The following is a 13,884-nucleotide window of genomic DNA, read 5'->3' as shown; positions in this document are numbered from 1 at the left end:
TGACTCCAAACGTTCTGCCCTAGTCACTTTCTTTTGAGCGCTCAGATATGAGCCATGCAGATATGAGATGGCTAGCATTTATCACGTGCTTGCACTTGCAGTCCTTTACTGGAAGTCACCCATTTGGGCTCACGGCAACCCTATACAGCAGGTGTGATTATTATTCCCCGCTCACCGATCAGGAAACTGAGCTCTCAAAGGCTAAGAGAGAGGTGATGAAAATACAGTCCTTGCTGGAAAGGGGGTCACTGAAGACCACTCTGGGGAGAGATGCAGTGGGTGCCATGCCAGGTGGATAGGTGTGGAGAAGGAGCCCCGAGGAAGCCCTTGACGGGCTGTGTGGGGTCAGTCACAGCTCTGAGAGGTCGCCAATGTCCCCATGGAAACATCTGGCAGGCTTGACCAGTGTCCTTGTAGAGTGGCCACCGTGGGCGGCAGGTCTGTGTGCTCCATGAAACTGCTGCTGTGCCCGAGCAGCTCGCAACGGTGGTGAGGCCGAGGGCTGGCGCTGCAGGTCAGCCGCCTCTGCTCCACCTAAACCCAGAAACTCCTTCCTCTCTTCACCAGAAATGGACTCACCCCGTCCTGTTCTCCCTGTGCATACCCATGCCACGTACAAATCAGCAAGGCACTGCATTAAGCTACTGGGCGACTCACAGTGACATCTGACAGTGACTTGGGACATTTTCTTGCCAACAGCTGTAGCCTCGTTGGGAAATCACATTTGAATCAGGCAGGCATCTGGGGAATGCAGAAGCTAGCCCTGGGCAAGCGGATGGTAGAAGGAAGTGGCTGTGGACATCTGGGGGCCCGAGAGAGCCACCCCTTGGACAGGTGGAAATGCCAGGTGCAAGCTGCGTGTCTGAGTGAGTCCCTGCCAGCCTAGCTCATCACCAGTGACAGGTGGAGCTGAAGACGGAGGCCTTCCCTCAGGGCTGCTCTAGAGCTCAGCGCAGCTCCCATCACAAGCCTTGTGGCCATTTTCCCCTCTCCTGGAAATTCCCTGCCTGCCCTGCGTGGGAAGAAGAGAGGAAAGGTTTGAGCTGTTTGATGGAAATGGCCAGAGGTTTTGCAGTCCCTGGTGTACTCTCTTTAGCCCCCATTTAATCGCGTCTCCTCTGTGGGACCAGGGGACTGTCTGAGGAGCTGGGATAGGCCTTGTGTCCGAGGGGCACGGAGGTACTGCCGAGGGGGTGGCTGCTGCACCCCAGGCCCCACACCAACCCCAGTGGTCCTGAAACACCACCCCTGACGTCGGCACAGGAGGGTCGGCAGCCTGCTTCACCATGATCTGCTGAGTGACCTTAGGCACCGACAGAGTAACTCTAAGTCTGCTCCCTCCGCTGCGGGGTGGGCACAGCGATGGCCTCCCCGCCTTGCCCAGCCATGAGGAGCAGAGACAGGGCTGCTGTTCCCGTCCTCCTGCATGAGGAAGCTGGTGGTGTCCAGGTGGGCGCAGGGGGAGGGGCGCGGAGGAGAGGAAGGGGTGCTGCCTGGGGGAAGGGGGCGCCGAAACAGCCTGCAGCTTCTGGGAACCGGGGCCAGCAACTCCAGACAAGTGTTCTGGTGCTGGGGCGTGTTCTGGGCATTCTGTGGGAGGCCACACCTGCAAGGGGTCACCTAGGAGAGCAAGAGGCCTGATGGGGAGCAGGGACTGAACAGAAGGCAGACGGCACACAAAGCCAATGCTGAGGACACCCCTGGCTGTCTGCCCCACACCGCCAGTGACCCATCAGGCCTGTGGGGGGCCGTGGAGAGGCAGAAAACTGTCCTGGGGGGCACTTGGCAGAACCTAGTCCCAGCCCGGGGAAGGCTTGGTTTACAGCCTGCAGGTGGGGTGTGCTGCTTCCCCTCAGTTAAGGAAACTGCGCTTCAGTCTCTTCGGCAGCTGTGAAGATCAGAATCACGTTCTAGAGGCAGGTGGCATAGTGGGCACGGGCCGGGGCTCGGGCACGCAGTTCCACTACCTCCAGGCTGTGACCAGGGGCCAGTGACCTAACACCCTCTAGACCCTGGAGAACAGCCACCCTCTCCCATTGTCGGGAGGAGGCCTGAGTTCCAGAGCGTTGCCTGGCACCTGCTTGGAGATGCCCGATGCTGACGTGACAGGCCCGGCCCACAGAGAGCAGAACCCGAGATCAGAGGCCGACTTACCTGCGGATGGTTCTGAGCAGGGTGGAGCGGGCCTCGTTGTGGAAGGTGATGATGATGCTGGTGGGGGGGAGGTCCACACAGTACAACAGCAGGGTGCACCTGGGGAAGGAGAGGCAGCAGGACAAGTAAGACCCTTGGGTACCAAGCAGGTCTGAAGAGCAGGCACCAAGGGCATCACAGAGGCCCCCAATCAGGAGAGTCCTCCCAGCTGCACAGCCCTGGGTGGGACCCCAGGACCTCAGGGCCCAGCCCTGAGAGGGTTGAGCAAGCTCCGAGAACGACTGAGCTGAATTTCCCACCAGCTGTGGGGAACGTGGGCTTGCAGTCAAATCAAGTTGATACACAGAAAATATCTTTGGTATTTTGTGCATGCCTGAGTTTACGTACAAGGGTTTCTCATAGCAAAGTAAAACAAATGCCAGGTCTTGGGCAGGGCTTCCCAGCCTGTGCCCTTCTGGCAACCCCTGCCTGGGCCTCTGGGCTGAGGGCAGGTCCCACGGCAGACGGTTCTCCTTGTTCAAGGTCAAAAGCTCCAGCCCACCACAGCCCACGGCTCTCTGCCCCCCACTTCCACCCTTAAATCTGACTTGTTGAAAGAGGCACAGCCCTAAAACCCCGGCATAAGCAATAAAACCCATCTTGAGGAAGCACTCCTTTCCACGTGTCCCAGACTATTTTGGGTGACAATTACATCTGGGGTAATTTCAATTTAATACCTCGCTGCAAGTGAAAATTGTAGCCTACAGTCTGAAAATTACTATAATAATGAAAATAAACCCGCCAAGCGAGGCTGGTGCCACCAGAGGCTATCGCTGGGTAAATGCTCCCTTCTGTCTCAGGCAACTTCAGGGGCTGTCCAATTATGGGGCAAGTGGGTATTAAAAGAGGAAATAAATAACAGACGTTTGGGAAGCCAAGCATTCTCCCAGTTTCCGCTTGGTCTGAGCTTTTACTTTGGAGCCCAGAGCCTTGAGGATGGGCTTCCAGGCTACAGGATCCCTCTGACATTGTTTGCAAAACCGTGTGTACAAATGTATATTTTTTTTTTCTGAGAAGAGGGTTCACAGTTTTCAATAGATCCTCAGAGACAACTAACTTAAAACACTTAAGAACCTCAGTCCCAGACCAAGAGTCCTGACAAGCCTTTGGCCCCCCTGATAATTCTAAAGGCTCTTTGCAGGAGCAAGCATTGCAGGTGCATGGTGTTGGTCCAGAGAAATTACTCCAAGAAAAAGTTCCCCTCCTAATAAAATCTTCCTGTATCACCCCCGCCCCCCACTCTGTGACCCCAGTTCCGAGTTCCATCACTCCTCACGGGGATGAATGAATGGCCACTTGACGGGTCTTCCTGCCAGTCAGTCCTACCTGATGCTCCCCACAGATTCCTCCAGCTTGAAGTCCCCCAGTGGCTCCTGATGGATAAACGCCAAACACCCTGGTCCAGCCTTTAAGACGTCCCACAATTGCAGCCGCCCCTGCTGCTGTACCTCCCTGCCATTGCTCACACTGTTCTGGATGGAGGAATGGCCTTCCGCCCTTCTCCACCTGGGGAGCTCCTACCCATCCTACGAAACCCAGAGCAAACGTCTCCTCTGCCATCAAGGCATTCCATACTCCCCAAGATAGCAGTCACATGTCTGTGACTTTGTGCTTCCATAATTCGGCACTTATCTCTCTTCTAGCACTTCTTAGGATGAGACTGTCTCCCGTTTGATTATGGGTTCCTACAGGGAAGGACCTATGTCCTTGTCCATTTCCGTGTCCCCATAAACAGAATTTAAGTATACCAGATGTCCATTCATGAGGGATGGGAGAAAGGAAGTCAAGAAATATTTTCCCAGGTCAGCTGAAGACTAAGGTGTAGTAGTCAGCTTCTAAGATGATTGTCACCTCCTGGCCTTCGTGCTCTGATGGCCCCTCCCACACTGCATCAGGGCTGGCTCACACGACCGATGGAACACGGTGGAAGTGGCCATGTGGGCAGCAAAGCCCTGCAGGCTCTGCCTCGGTCGTGCGGTAGGAAGGCAGCTGCCATGCCCCGAGGAACGCAAGCAGCCCTGCCGAGAGATGCCCACGAGGAGGGGCTCGAGGCCTCCGCTTGGAAGTGGGTCCTCCAGCCCAGGATGACTGTGGCCCTCCTAAAATTCTGTCTGCAGCTTTATGGGGAGACTCCAAAGCAGAACCACCCAGCCAGGATGCCATGAATTCCTGACCCACAGAGACTGTGAGAGACAATCAATGACGATCATTGCTTTAAGCCATTAAGTTTTGGGGTGACTTGATATGCATGAGATAACTAATAAAAAGGAAGGGAAATGCACTGAAATGGCCCTTGGTGAGAAGGGGCTTGGCCTCTCAGCCCCCCGGGGCTACTCTGCTGTCCTGGGCTTGCCTTACGTTGCTCATAGACCAGACCAAGTTGGGGAGGGAGAAGGCAGGTGGCGGGTCCTTGCCTGATGTCCCACAGGGTCTGGGTGGGCTTGGGAGACCCTGGCAGAGTGGGCGGTGGCAGTGGGCACAGTCAGCACCAGAAGGAATGAGACAGAGGTCAGGGGAACAGGGAAGATAACCGCCTGTCTTTCTAAAGGGGGTAATACAGTGGAGGGACGTGCAGACCCCTTGTCGCCATCAGGTGTGGTTTACAGGGACGGGAGAAGAGAGAGACTGAGCGGGTGGCTCAGAGGGCTGCCACCGCCAGGACAGTGACCCTTCAAGCTTCTCCTGGCTTCTGTGGCCCCTGCCCTGGGGAGGGGCTGCTGTGAGACCCACTGCAGGGACAGACCCCAGGCACTGCCTTGGAGATGGCTTCTCCTGCACACCCCAGGAGGGGCCCCAAACCCAGCGTTTGTGACATAAATTCTCAGGGACAAGCTGGTGATCCTGGGAGTTTTCTGCCTGGAGAGCTTTAGGGGACAGGGGCCGTGCCTGTCTTGGTGGCACCAGCCAGGGAGGGAGGTGCACCAACACCGAGCGATGGGCAGCAGGGCCAGGAGGCTGTTCCTCCAGCCGGAGTCGTGAAGAAGGCTCCGTGGGGCACAGGGGGTGCCAGGGCTGCCCTCCACAAGGCATGGGAGGACAGACAGAACGGGGTAGGGCATTCCAGTCGCGCATGGCTCCTGGCCTGCAGGCTTAGCCAGGAGGCTTCTACACACTGGCCTGAGGGCTCAGATGCCCCTGACCAGCTGTGGGACACTGGGCAGTTCACCTGCCTCTCCAGGCTGCTGCTTGCTCATCTGCAAAGTGGAGACTGGGGCCCACACCTGTACTGCTAAACGTTCTCACGCATCAGTAACCGGAAGCTAGGATTGTGGCCGACATCCCGTAAGCACGGTTCACTTAAATGGAACGTCACAAATACTGGTTTGTAGCTGCAGTGTAACTGGGTGACTGGGTATTGGCTTTACATTTCTAAGCCTCATTTTCCCCAGCTGTAAAACGCACATACTAATTCATAACCTGTAGATTTCTTTCTAGGCTATTACTATGGTAATGATAGTAGATCTTGACAAATAGTAACTAATCATTATTTTTAATATCAAGTCCAAACTTGCAGGCGACTCCTCCAGGTAGGAGGAGCTAGACCTTGGGTGAGTGGAGGGGCTCCTTGGTGAGGGCTCCCGCCCTGTGCAGCCAGGGAGCAAGGGGGTGTTGGAGGCAAGGGGGGGTGTGGGACCAAAGAACACAGCATCAATGTCAGCGCAAAGAACCTGGGCTTTGAGAACCCGGACCCGCTGAGAACCGGCTGTGTGCCCGCTGACGTGTCATTCACCGTCTCCAAGCCTTGATGCCAATGTCCCCTGTAAAGTGGGAACACGCACCTGCCTTCCAGACCTGCTGTGGGGTCTGGACCTCATGCATGCAGACAGAGCTGCGGAAGGTCCCTCTTCCCCCGGCAGCAGCTGCCCCGGCCTCCGGGCATGCTCCGGGCTCAGTGAGCAGGACAACCAGTGCAGAGGTGAGCCAAGGCAGGGACCGAGGAGACGGTCCAGAACGGCCTCCCACACTGGGCAGCACTCGGTGACACAACAGGTTGTGCTCCCGGCGCTGCTCAGAGCCTCTTGCAGCCCGGCCTGTAGGATAAAGGACGGCAAAGGGTTTTTCTCCGGCTGGGCAGGAAAATCCCGGAAGCTCCGCCAGAACCCACAGGCCCGGGCAGGAGGACGGAGCGCCCCACACCCCTCGGGTCTGCCCAGTGCCTTCCTTCTGGCCCTGCTGACTGCTCACGGAGCTCTTAATCGTGCCTGCCCTCACCTGACCTGATGAGAGAAACAGAGGCCTAGCATCCCGCTCGAGGACACCCAGCCGAGGCCACCCAGCTGAGCTGAGTGGAACGCACGTCCGGGACACCCAACCTGCACTTGTCCTCTGCGGCTCGCCCTTGTTCAAAGCCCGGGAGCCCAGGCGCTGGCACTGGGACAGGGTCCTCAGCCGCTGAGCCCCTGGGCACAGGCCACTTACCATCCGAGACCCACAGCCCCGTTTAGGGACAGACATTGGGGACTGGCCACAAGGCTGAGAGGCCGAGAAAGACTGTTAGAGCTGGATGCCTGAGGGGCTTCTGCCCAGATGGTGGGCTTTCCGTGAGAGAGATCCACAAGATCAGCTCAACAGCCAGGTCTATGAGGGGCACAGGGGGAATGAAAAAGGATGCCGACACTGATCTGGCGCCAGCGGACAGGAGAGCACGTTCATAATTTATTAAAAATTCAGAGGTTTTACCGGAGAGAAAAGCCAGTGAGCAGGAAAGACGGGTGTGGGGGTGGGGGGTGCCCCAGGGCCGGAACCAGGAGGAAGGGCAGGTGCCGCTGTAGGAAAGCAGACTCCCAGCTGCTCAGCCGCTCACGAATGACACAAGCTCCTCCCATCTGATTTTGGACTCAGACTTGGGTTTTGTTTTGATTTTCCCAAGTTCAAGGGACATGCAACAGGCTTTCTGGACCGTCAATCTCTTGAGTGTTCAGTGTCACTGACTGGCAAATGAAGCTTCCAGAGAAGCGCTGCGAGATGCTAACCCCAGGGCACCAGGTGGAAGCTTCTCCCTGCCTCACTCTCCACCAGGAGATCACAGCCCACCTCTGCCCTGGCACCTGGACATGCACCACCTGGGCCTGTCAGAAGCCCACGGAATGACAACCACTGTCGGTTATCAGGTATTGAGACGATGGGCTCAGTGCCAATTGTTTTATTACACAAGCTCATTAAATGCCGGCAGCAACCCTACGGGAAGCTAGTATGTTATTGTCCTCCCCATTTTACTCTTGAAGGGAGATTCTGGTATCTCAGGAAGGAGACTGAGGACAGTTAGGGAGCCAGGGGGACGGTCATACAAACTGGCAGCTAGATGCACAGAAATCAAAAGGGCCTGGGGACGGGACACACTTGGGTCAACCCTCAGTCCCTTGAAATTGGCTGTCATTTCACCAGGCTCAGTGTCCCGGTTTAAAGTGATGACAATCTGCACCTCATGGAAAGTTCTCAAACTGCTGTTTGTGGAACCCAGATGGCCAGGTGATGGACCAAGCACTACGTATTCTGAACGCTCACCATAACCCTAGGAGATGGCTACTGTTTTATGAATTGGCCATTGAGGAGGCTGAGGCCCAGGCAGGTAAGCTGGACAGCTGGCAAAGGGGATTTGAAACCAGGCCTGTCGGACCCCAGTATCCTTGTCTCTCACCCCATGTTCCGGTTTGCTAGTGCTGTCATTATGCAAAATACCAGAAATCGATTGGCTATTAAAAGGGGTGTTCTGGTTGCTAATGCTGTTGGAATGCAAAACACCAGAAATGGATCAGCTTTTATAAAGGGGCTTTATTTGGTTACACATCAACAATCTGGTACCTTCACTGGAGGATGGCCAATGGTGTCTGGAAAACCTCTGTTTAGCTGGGAAGGCACATGGCTGCCTTCTGCTCCAAAGTTCTGGTTTCAAAATGGCTTTCTCCCAGGACGTTCCTCTCTAGGCTGCAGTTCCTCAAAAATGTCACTCTTAGCTGTTCTTGGGGCATTTTTCCTCTCTTAGCTTCTCTGGAACAAGAGTCTATTTTCAAGGGCTGTCTTCAAACTGTCTCTCATCTGCAGCTACTCTCTCAGCTCCTGTGCATTTTTCAAAGTGTCTCTCTTGGCTGTACCAAAGCTTGCTCCTTCTGTCTGAGCTTACATAGTGCCCCAGTACACTAATCAAGGCCCATGTTGAATGGGCAGGGCCACACCTCCATGGAAATTATCCAATCAGAGTTATCACCCACAGTTGGGTGGGGCACATTTCCACGGAAACAACCTAATCCAAATGTTCCAACTTAATCCCCACTAATATGTCTGCCCCCACAAGATTACATCAAAGAACATGGCTTTTTCTGGGGGGACATAATATATATAAACCAGTACAAGGGGTTTATTAGGTTACAAATTTGCAGTTCGAAGGTCAGGAAAATGTCCAAATTAAGGCATCAACAAGAGGATACCTTCACTGAAGAACGGCTGATGGCATCTGGAACACCTCTGTCAGCTGGGAAGGCATGTGGCTGGCATCTGCTGGTCCTTCACTCCCGGGTTGTTTCAAAATGGCTTTCTCCAAAATGTCTCTGGGCTTCTGTCTTTGCTCCTCTCCCTCAGCTCCTGTGCATCTTTGCTTCTTTCTCCCAGGGAATTTCTCTCTAAGTATCTGGGGGTCCTCTCTTAGCTTCCCAGAGGGGACAAACTCTGGGCTTCATCTCTTAGCTTAGCATCTCCAAACATCCTTCTCTCTGCATCTCCAAGAGTCTCTAAGTGTCAGCAAGTGTCTGGGTCTGTGTTGGCTCTTAGCTCCTCTCTTAAATACTCCATCCTGAATGGCAGGGTCCACACCTCCATGGAAATAATTCAGTGAGAGTTATCATCCACAGCTGGGTGAGTCACATCTCCATGGAAACACTCAATCAAAAGGTTCCACCCTAAGATTGTGTTAAAAGATGTTGGCTCTTCTGGGGTCCATAATGGTTCCAAACTGGCACACCCCACAAAGCTTCCATGGTGGGAGGGAGTAGGGTAGATGCCAGCTTCCTGTTGTTACTTGATATGAAGGTCTATTCCAAGCACTTGCAGGCAGGTGCTCACATGCCAACCACTACCTGAAGAAGCAATGTCCATTGAGCTCGGGAAATCAGCAGTTGCAATGACCCGCTCAGAAGGAAGGGACAGGCTGCTGCTCCTGTGTAGTAAGAGAAAGGCAGGGAAACTGCTGGCTGAGCCTTCATAGGGCCATGCTAACGGGGGCTTCCAGGCACTGCCTACATGAAGCCAGGAAGTGTAGGCAAAGAAATGACCTCAACTAGGCCCTGCGTGGACTGTTTATGTTAACAGCTATTCCCAAATAGAAAGCTATGGTTCATTCCTCCAATTCCTGCAGTTCCAAAGCCCACTACAGAGGACAGGCCCGTGCAGTGAAAATTAACGGGATATCATCCTTCCCCTTATGCTGCATTTCCGGGAAATCTGCAGCCCAGAGACAAAGGGAAACACGGTAGAAGGGATGAAAGTGGGAATGGGACAAGTTTCCTGGGAACTAAGTGTCTGTCCCTGTCTTGGTTGGCCAGGGCTGCTCTGACAGATGCCACACAATGGGTGGGCTTAAACGATGGGAATTTATCGTCTCAAGGTTTCAGAGTATAGAAATGGAAACTCAAGGTGTTGGCAAGTCCCTGCTTTCCCCTGAAGTCTGTGGCATTCTGCTGCTGTCCTGCTGCAGGCACTGGGGTCCTTGCATTGCATCTTGGCCTCCGGTCACGTGGTCATCTGTCTCCCTGATGATGGTGTGGCCTTCTCTGGCGGAGTCCAAATTTCCTCTCTTAATAAGGCCTCCGGTCCCAGGGCTTAAGGTTCACCCTCATTTAGTTTGTCCACACCCAAAAAGGATCGTCAAGGATACAAGTCACCCTTAACACATTCAAGGGTCCTATTTACAAATGGGTCCACACCCAGAGGAGCCCATCCTGAGATTCAGAACTTGCTTTTTGTTGGCGTAGGTAGTTCGACCTACCACAGGCCCAAGGGGGGAGCTCCGTGGGTTCCTGGGGCACAGCCCTCCTCTCCCCAACATGCTCCCACACCCTCGCTCTGTTCCTCTCCAGCCCTGACGAGGCCTCGTGGGGAACCACGTCTGCTCTTTTCCTTTCTCCTGCCACTGGACCCAACTCAGAGCTGAAGAGTGTGACTATGCCAGTTTGGATGTATTTTGTCCCCCAAACACCATTATCTTTGATGCAGTCTTGTGGGAACAGATGTATTAGTGTTGATTATGTTGGAAACTTTTGATTGAGTGTTTCCATGGAGATGTGACTAGTAACACTTTTCATTAGGGTGTGACCTGTTGGTGGAATTGTTTCCATGGAGGTGTGGCCCCACCCACTCAGTTGGGTCTTAATTAAATCACTGGAGCCATATAAAATAGCTGACAAACAGAAGGACTTCAGAGAAGCTGCTACAGCCAAAAGAGACCCTTTGAAGACAGCCACTGAAAGCAGACTTTTGCTGACACTTTGGGGATGCCAGCCCAGTGTTTGCTCCAGAGAAGCTAAGAGAGGACAAAATGTCCCAAGAGCAACATTTTGAAGAAAGCACAGGAGCTGAGAGAGGAACTGAAACACAACCTGGGAGCAAAGGAAGAAGACACCAGCCACATGCCTTCCCCGACAACAGAGGTTTTCCGGACACCATTGGCCATCTTCCAGTGAAGGTATCCAATTGTTGATGCCTTACCTTGGACACTTTATGGCCTTAAGACTGCAACCGTGTAACCAAATAAACCCCCTTTACAGAAGCCAATCCTTTTCCGGTATTTTGTAAAAAGTCAGCATTAGCAAACCAGAACAGTGAGGAAGGAAGGACTAGAGGGAAAAAGCTCTTGGTTCAGCGATCATTCCATAATGTCGGTCACTCCAGGACAATGGACAAGAACGTGCTACAGGCATTTAGAATCGTAGACTTGTTTTTGAGAGCTGAAAACATCTAGCATATCCCCAGCTCAGTTCAGGGTAAGGAAGCCTGCTCTCAACCATGAGGAAAAGGAAGACGACCTAAAAAAAGGAAAGAAAAGAAAATGCCAAATCCATGACTGGCCTGCAGGTTCAAGCTCAACTCTTTAGAAAAGAAAAACTCAAGCAGTATAACAAGTGGGACAACTGTAAAATCAGAAATTCCTTTTAATCTCATTTCATGGGCAACACTGATTATTACTGTAAGGCATGAAATTTTTATTTCATGTCAATTTCACTGGGATTTCACAAGCAGATTAATTTGTTCATCCACATAAACAAATATTTCTCCCACATCTTGCCTCAACAGCCCCCCTCACTTAGTACTGCAGAAATCCTGAGTCCCATAAAGGACCACTTAAAAGAATAGTGAGATTTGCTCTCCCAGGACACGGCCGCATTTGAACTGTGGAGCACGTTACTAAATGCAGGAGGAAGGGGAGAAGTGGGACAGAGCAGGGAAGCAAATGGCTTAGGAACGTGGCCTCTGTGGTAGGCAGCTTCCAAACATGGCTCTCGATGCCCACCCCCCTTGAGTGTGGACTGAACCTAGTGACTTGCTTCTAAGGAACAGAGTTCGGCCACAGAGTTGGAAGGGTCACTTCTGTGATTCGGTTACAAATGGCTGTGACCCACAGCTTTTCGTCTAATCTGCCATGTTGGAGGGGCCCATGTGGCAGGGACCTGAGCGTGGCCTCCAGCCCACAGCCCAGGAAGGGCCGAATCCTGCCGACAACCACATGAGGGAGCTGGCAGCGGATCCTCACCAGGTCAAGCCTGGAGCTGACGGCAGCTCCCCCATGACACCTAGGCTGCTGCTGGTGGAGACCCCAAGGTCGAGGCCCTACCTAAGCCATGCCTGGATGCCTGACCCATAGAAACTGCGAGATGACAAATGTCGTTATTTTAAGCCACTAAGTTTTGGGGTAATTTTTTAACAGAGCACAGGTGATGAACACAGGCATGCTTAGCTACTTGATAAAACAAGTCTGTGTGTTTCTGACTCGCCTGGGGTGGAAGGTAAATTCCCTCGGTGGAAGAGCTATGTGCAGGCATCATGAGGCCCCTCACATGTGCCCAGAGCCCCCAAGGAACCCTTTGTTCATGCTCAGGTGGCCCTCCATGCTGCAAGATGCTGATAGGTACGGGGTGCATTGGGGTTCCTGTATCCAGAGGGAAGTTCTTCAGGAGTCTCCTTCGGGGTTGCCCCAAACTTTATTGATCCAAATCCCTCAGGGGATCCCCATACTAACTACAAAACAGTTATCTGAGTAACTGTTTTCTCACTTTTCCCAAGGGTGGTCATTAGCAAGTACCCTTATATGTGCAGAGGAGAAGTTACTTTACGCCATAAATGGATGCCCTGGGGCCTTACAGCTTGGCTTAGTTGTCTTGCAGAAGCCCAGTTAAGAACTGGCCGAGACTCTGTCATAGACACCCCTCCCTTCCATGAACACATGGCCACTGGCCAGGTGACCTGGTCAGTTTGGGCCTATCCAGGTCACCACCGTATCTGCCGTGTCAGCTCAGGGTCTGCTTCATGCCTTGCTCCTTGGACCTCCTACACTTCTTAACAACCTGGGTCTAGTAGCATACGATTTACAAGAAAGTCCCATCTTGACAATTCCAGGATATTTCCACTATCAGGTTAATTGTGGGGTGTAGATTAGAATAGTGTCCCTGGAAGTAAGAATATGCCACGGAGTCTTTCCTAATAACCTGGGAACCTACCTGGTGACGGGTAGGGGATGCTACAATATGGGGGTACACGTCTGGGCTTGCCTCAAGGCTTGGTCTCTGTCCGACTTTACTTTGGAGCCACCAGCAGCTGGAGGACCTTTCTCTCTCTAACTCCAGGTACACCCTGCGTTCCTGTAATACTGGACTGGCAGGAACTGTAGAAGATCATCTAGATCATCTAGCCAACCTACGTAGTCCCTCCCTTGCGTGCTGCGGGACCGTATTTCCAGAAGATGTCTATGCATGTGTGGTAGATAAAGTGGACAAAGGTCAAAAGAGTTTGCTAAATAGTAAATAAAGGATTTGTTTTCTTAATCCTTTGCTTTGTTTTGTTTGAAATGTTGTGTTTTTTTGTTGTTGTTTGTTTAATTTTTGATAAAGTTTAAAAAAACAGTAAATAAAGGACAAATACTGGATGATTTTTCTGATGATATACCAACATGTTAAAAGTTCTGAGAGTTCTTCTAGCCTACTATTTACCAAACTTTGACCTCAAATCCTGTCCTCACCCCCTTTTTTTTTTTTTTTTTTTTTGCACTTCATTGTTTTTTTTTTCCCAACACACAACCACCATATATAATGGGAATTCAAATATTAAATGCATATATATTGAATAAATGTATCATTTAACATCCTATCAAACAGAATTTTGTGGGACTCTGGTTTAGCAAACGTGGGCTCTAGCTTCATGCTTTTTCATGGATGAGGAAACTGAGGCCCAGAACAGTGAACTGTCCTGCTCAAGGTCACCCTGAGGGTTAGTGGCCGAGTGGAGATCTGGTGCTTAGCTATTGAACTGCCTCAGTTTTCTTATGTGCTCAGACTTGGGGACTCCAGTCAGATAGTGCCACCCTCTCTCCCCAAAATGCTCCCACTAAGGTCCCTGTTACTGCTCTATTTTGCCACATCTAATGGAAGCTTTCCAGACTTATCTTCCTTGTCATCTCTGTAGCATTTGACGTTGAAGGTCACACATTTT

At 52.3% G+C, this 13,884-nt stretch overlaps 1 protein-coding gene across 4 annotated transcripts in view; it reads right to left on the bottom strand.

Annotated features, from left to right (window-relative positions):
* Positions 1–13,884, bottom strand: part of GALNT14 (polypeptide N-acetylgalactosaminyltransferase 14) — a 216,221-nt gene that overhangs the window by 50,180 nt on the left and 152,157 nt on the right. For all 4 annotated transcript variants that reach the window (XM_037806884.1, XM_037806885.1, XM_037806882.1 and 1 more), the window contains exon 3: positions 2,155–2,253. In XM_037806884.1, coding sequence (XP_037662812.1) covers positions 2,155–2,253 — 99 coding nt within the window. The remainder of the gene's footprint in view (positions 1–2,154; positions 2,254–13,884) is intronic.

Source organism: Choloepus didactylus, chromosome 17 (assembly GCF_015220235.1).
Source record: "Choloepus didactylus isolate mChoDid1 chromosome 17, mChoDid1.pri, whole genome shotgun sequence".
Taxonomy (NCBI): domain Eukaryota; kingdom Metazoa; phylum Chordata; class Mammalia; order Pilosa; family Megalonychidae; genus Choloepus; species Choloepus didactylus.
Note: the sequence above shows the minus strand (reverse complement) of the source record. Positions and strands in the feature narration are given on the sequence as shown.